This window comes from Eubalaena glacialis, chromosome 17 (assembly GCF_028564815.1).
Source record: "Eubalaena glacialis isolate mEubGla1 chromosome 17, mEubGla1.1.hap2.+ XY, whole genome shotgun sequence".
Lineage (NCBI taxonomy): Eukaryota > Metazoa > Chordata > Mammalia > Artiodactyla > Balaenidae > Eubalaena > Eubalaena glacialis.
In genome coordinates this window covers 31,184,799-31,190,798 of record NC_083732.1, presented here as the reverse complement: position 1 = coordinate 31,190,798, position 6,000 = coordinate 31,184,799, and the positions used below count along the sequence as shown (strand labels likewise).

At 31.1% G+C, this 6,000-nt stretch overlaps 1 protein-coding gene across 1 annotated transcript in view; it reads right to left on the bottom strand.

The window, feature by feature from the left end:
* Nucleotides 1-369: 369 nt before the first annotated feature.
* The window catches only part of CNBD1 (cyclic nucleotide binding domain containing 1), a 402,273-nt gene continuing 396,642 nt past the window's right edge, over nt 370-6,000 (bottom strand). Inside the window, 3 exon segments of the mRNA XM_061171726.1 lie at nt 370-398; nt 600-750; nt 2,737-2,846. Of these exon segments, the coding sequence (XP_061027709.1) occupies nt 370-398; nt 600-750; nt 2,737-2,846 (290 nt within the window).

Genomic DNA, 6,000 nt, shown 5'->3' with positions numbered 1-6,000 from the left:
CTCTACTCAATACTCTGTAATGGCCTATATGGGAAAAAAATCTTAAAAAAAAAAAAGAGTGGATATATGTATATGTATAATTGATTCACTTTGCGCTGTACACCTGAAACTAACACAACATTGTAAATCACCTCTACTCCAATAAAATTTTTTTAAATAAAATAAAATTTCATATAAAAGTTTAAATACTGCAATCCATGGAGCTTCATATACACTTGATCTATTGGAGGAAAGTACACACTTGACCTGAACCAGAAACACTTAAGCAATGATAAAAAAAAAAAAAACCAAAATATATTCCAGAACAGGAGAAAATGTTGCTATTAATGGTAACTTGGGAATTGGCAGAGAGATTTTAGTAATTTAAAATCAGTCTTTTAAAATATTGCTAATATATTCTAAAAGTAACACAATTAAGTCAGATAGACTATGAAGTTATAAAGGGGGTTATCTATAGATATGCTGTCTCTGTAAATAATATACATACACCCATACTTACTTGAGTGTCCCAATTTGTCTGTGAAATATGTCTACTCTTGCCAAAAACTCATCAAATAAAATGATATAACAGTTGAAATAAAAGACATTTATGTATTTACCAAGTAGGTTCTTATCTTCAATAATTGCCATCTCAACGTCTTTTCCAGTAACTATTGTGTATGTGAAAGGAACTTGGAGAAGAACACTAATCTCACCAAAAGACTCCTTCTCCTTAAGTTTACCCATATACACAAGTTTTTGTATTTTTTTCTGTAAGAGATATAGATAACTGATGTTTAATGAAACCACTTTCATATAATGGATAAATAATTTTGGTATATGGTATTTAAAATAAGTTAGCAGTTTCAGGCAAATCAGAGAACATTTATTCATACATGTATTTAAATTATATTAGAAAAATAATAGATTGATGAGAACTTCAGCATATCTAAGACAGTTGAAGGCACTGTACTTTAGTGATCTAGAAATTAAATGTGTTAATACACCAAGATGTTTATGAAATCTTGAACTCTTTCCATTTTTTAAAGTCCTAGGATACTGTTTTGTAAGCATAATTTAGTATGTTTTGTGAACCACCATTTGTTACCTCAGTTCCAGCTGCAAGGCACAGTTGTTGAACTAACAGAGAATAATGAAAATAAGCAGAGTGTCAGGAATGGTACTGATGAGATGATTAACTGCAAAAGATGAGATTCTACCCTAACTTTTTTGTATAAATAAAAAAAGAAAAATGGAAAGTGAGTTTGACTCAGGGAACTAGCAATTTAAGTCCAAATAAGGAATTTTGTGGAAAGGAGCTGACAGTAGTTTCAATATGCATAGTTCTGGAGAAAAAATTGAAACTCCAAATTATCTTTTCAGGCGAGCCCAACAGTATTAAAACAAGAATGAGCTGCTGAGCAGTAAGATAAAAAAAAAAAAAAAAAGAATGTAGCCCTCAGGGTAGGACAGTGACAGAACTCAGAATAGGTGAAAGCCTTTACTAAGTACCCTGGGGTCAAAAGCCAATAACTAATTGATATGCCACTTATATAAATGACAAATCTTTACACTGAATATGACTAGTACAGCAAAATTCAATGACGTTTGCATATTAAATTGAATTACGTTGAAGACTGCCTAACCAGCCAAAATGGATTAGTTCTAACTTTTCTGTCACTATGTATTAGTGTTTTGCCTATTCTAGAACTTCATAAAACTGGAATCATACAGAATGCACTGTTCTGAGTTTTACCTTTTTGCCCAACCTAGTGCTTTGAGATTCATCCATATTCTTGTATGTATCATAAATTCTTTTTATTGAGGCATGACATTCCAATGACTGAATATACCACAATTTTTCTATCCATTCAACTGTCAATGAATATTTGGATTACTTACAGTTTCTGGCTTATGAAGATTCATGTAAGTCTTTTTTTTTTTTTTTAAGAATGTGTTTTACTTTTTTTTTTTTTTTTAATAATTAAGCTGCTTTTCTTTCTTTTATTTTTAATTTAGGGAAGGCTCTTTTATTTATTTATTTATTTATTTATTTATTTAATATTTATTTTTGGCTGTGTTGGGTCTTCGTTTCTGTGCGAGGGCTTCCTCTAGTTGCGGCAAGCGGGGGCCACTCTTCATCGCGGTGCGCGGGCCTCTTCACTATTGCGGCCTCTCTTGTTGCGGAGCACAGGCTCCAGACGCGCAAGCTCAGTAGTTGTGGCTCACGGGCCTAGTTGCTCCGCGGCATGTGGGATCTTCCCAGACCAGGGCTCAAACCTGTGTCCCCTGCATTGGCAGGCAGATTCTCAACCACTGCGCCACCAGGGAAGCCCCATGTAATCTTTTTGTAAGCATATATTTTATTTCTCTTGAGTAAATATCTAAAGTGGAATTTCGGGGTCATATATTAAGTGTATTTTAACCAATCTAATATGCTTATAGAAGTTCTTTGTTGTAATTTTAATTTGCATTTCTCTGATAAATAATGATGTCAAGCATCTTTTAATGTGCTTCTAGTTTGTTCCTAAGTCTTACAATTCAATATATCTTACAACTTATTTTACATTCCTGCATCTTACAACTCAGTAAAAAGAAGAAAATACATGCAAGAAAAATTAGTCAGAAATTGAACAGCTATTTCACAAAAGAAGACAAGTAATAAATGACCAATAAACACAAGAAAACATGTTCAATATCTCCTATTCATTAAGATAAGCTAATTGATTAAAAAGAATACATAAGTTTAAAACTTACCACTTTTCTTGATTGTGGTTTTGAAAGTCCTACAATACTTCTGTAAACCTTACAATATCCAGAATTAATATAAGCCACAAAAGAGATTATATTTCCACTTTCCACTATCACTGAAAACAAGAGACAATTCATTGTTTCACACATTTTTATAAGAAATTATTTTAGATATTATGACAATAAAAGTTGACATTTAATTCAACAACTATTGAGTAAATTTCTTAATGAATGACAGTTTATAGGCAGTCCTCTGTATATGATAAAAATTTACATCTGATATTTATATCAGCACTAATATAGAAGTAAATATTGACAAGAATTTGGCAGTAAAATCAATGGTGTGTTAGTAAACTGTATGGTGGGGGAGAGGAAGATGAGTGTGGGGCAAGCCCCAAGCAGTAGCATTTGCTGATTTTCACGGTGTAGTTATTTCTACCATAGCTAGTTTGAAACTGCCAATGGTTTAACAACTGGCTCAAAAAATCTCTGAATATTTAACGTTTGGATCTTCAGAGTTCAAAGTGTATAATAAAAAAAAAATAAAAGGTTATTTAATTGTCACCAGTCATTTATTTTGCTTAAATAAAAATTTATGGTAACTCTTCTACTGTCTTATATTTTGTTTCTTACAGCCAAACAATAATATTATAAAGTTATCTTCAAATATCAAAGTATAATATAGCTGTAGAATTATGTTTAAATTGTATAGACATGGGAATTTTTTCATAGATCCTACTCTTAAAAGTAAAGAGTAGTGTTTTGCCAAGATGTTATATGATAGTAGAGGCTGTTTTACTTCTTTTAGTCAATCAGCAGGACATAAAGGAAGGTATAGAGTCTCCTGGCAATTGTTACAGGTAAGAGAAGCATGCACTTAGAGAGTAAAGAAGCTCATTATTTTTAACTTTTAGAGCTGCACTACTGTAAATCTTTTCTTGAAAGTCAAGCCTTACATAGATCATAGAAAAGTATACATAATATCAAAGTGAATAAAGATCATGGGAATTTGTATTAAAAGCAAGGCAACAATGGAAAAGCTGAATCACTGCAGCAAAATCTATGAGGCAGTCTCACTCCTTATAGGGGACATTTGCTGCCTCAGTAATTGTCTATGGTCTCTGTACTAATCATAGAAAATGTTTATCTTAATGAAGACAACACAGCAAAACCGTTTTCATCTAGGTAAGCGGGCTGAATTTAATGACATTAAAAAATGTCTCATCACACTTAAGAAATTTTAAATATTACTTTTTTGACTAGAAAAAGAATCATGCCAATGCCTGTAAAGACTTAACACCTTTCTCTTGTGTTTCTTAATTTTATGCATTCAGCCTCTGAACCTGTTTCCCATGACAAAGAACTTATGCCAGTGATGTCAAGATAAATGTTGTCATCTCCATACCCTTTCCTCTTGGGTTACATAGAAAACTATGAACAACATAGAAAGATCCAAAGGATTATAACACAATTTTAAATGAAAAGATTTAGTCATGGACTATATAAATGACATTTTATTCATTATTATTTAAAGGTAATATTCAGGAAATAAAGTTGATTTATATTTAAAAACAGAGTTTCAGTTTAGGAAGGTGAAAAATTTGGGAGATGGATGATGGTGAGAGTTGCACAACAATGTGAACGTAGTGTCACTGAACTATACAGTTAAATATGGTTAAAATGGTATGTTTTATATTATGTGACTTTTACCACAATAAAAATAATTTTTTAATTAAGGTTTTAAAGAATCTCATCAAAACTCAAACTCATATTCTAAAACCTGAAAGCATTAGACCTTTATGAAAAGAACAAACTTGACTTTATCTTAAAAGTAAATTAGAGAAGAAAAACAGAAGGATTCATAGAAAGTGAATATCATGTATTGTTCTTTTCCTTCCTGTTGTTTTTCATGTGCCAGGAAATAGTCACAAGTCTAATAAAACTATTTTATTCCAATTTTCAGATCAGTTAGAAGAAGTCATGATAAGAAGGATAATTCCCAACTGGCTATTAGCATCAGCACTGGGACAGTTAAGGTCTCAGTTTAAATGGAAACTAGTGATTAGAAAGATTGTTAAAGGACATCTTCTTAATAAACTTAATAAACTCAAGTCCATTAACCTAACAGACCAAAACACAGTTTTGGAGCAGAAGTGTGTCTGAGTATCAGCAAGACTATGCAGCTTCAAGCAGAACATGCATTAGCTTAATGGATACCAGTTCTCCTTGTAAAACTAGAGTACTAGAAAAAGAACAATATAAAAAAAAATAGTGCTAGTGAATGCTATTTTTGAATTTTAATGTCAATTTGGGGAAACATTTTTGAACATGTTTTCCTTATGAATATATTTTTTGCTTTCCTAATGTGTTAAGAAAGATCTTGGTTAGAAAGGACCTTTCATTTACTGAGTATTTCTATAAGGGTCCATACTAATGAAACTTTAACCAATATTAAACACTACTTATTTATTATTTTAAAATATATATTTATATGAAGATAAATAGCATTTATGGCTAAATGGAAGCAAATCCTGAATAGAAATCCATATCAGAAAAATTAAACACTGATTAATTATCTAATTTCCACTTATACTACAGCTTCTGAATTCATGGCACATTAAGATAAGTCATTCTTCTGAAGTATGAGTACTATATGTAAAATACTGTCATGCATATTAAATACCTGCCACTTTGCATAAGAAATTAAAAATAAGTGAGCATTTCTCTAATCACACAAACATGAGATTTGGAAAAAAATTGTACTAATTATTGATAGAGGAAATCCAGAGAAATATGGGTGGAAGAAATTTAAATTGTGAACACACCTCATAAACTATTCCAAGAAAAGAATTTACTAATATAATACATTTATAGAATTTCACAGAAAATAACAGAGTATGACTTGTTACTTATTGAAAATTTGTTTCCTCATGGTTTTGTTATCACCTAACATACTATCTAATTTACTGATTTATTTCTTGTGCTTACTGTGTATTACATCCTCTAGCCACTAGGATGCAAACTCCATCAAGACAAGGATTTTTATTTTTATCTTTCTTTCACTCATGTATTTGCAAAGTAGCCATTCAATAAATATTTGATGAACAAATGCAAGGTCTCAATATTAAATTGCAATTTCCTCAAAAGGTTAACTGAGCACGAGAGGAAGCTCAGAATATGGTAGCTTAGGTTTTTATGGAACCAAGTTGCACAACTAAAAATTCTGGCTGAAATATTTTTAAATATATGAGGTGGTAAAAGGCAAAAAAA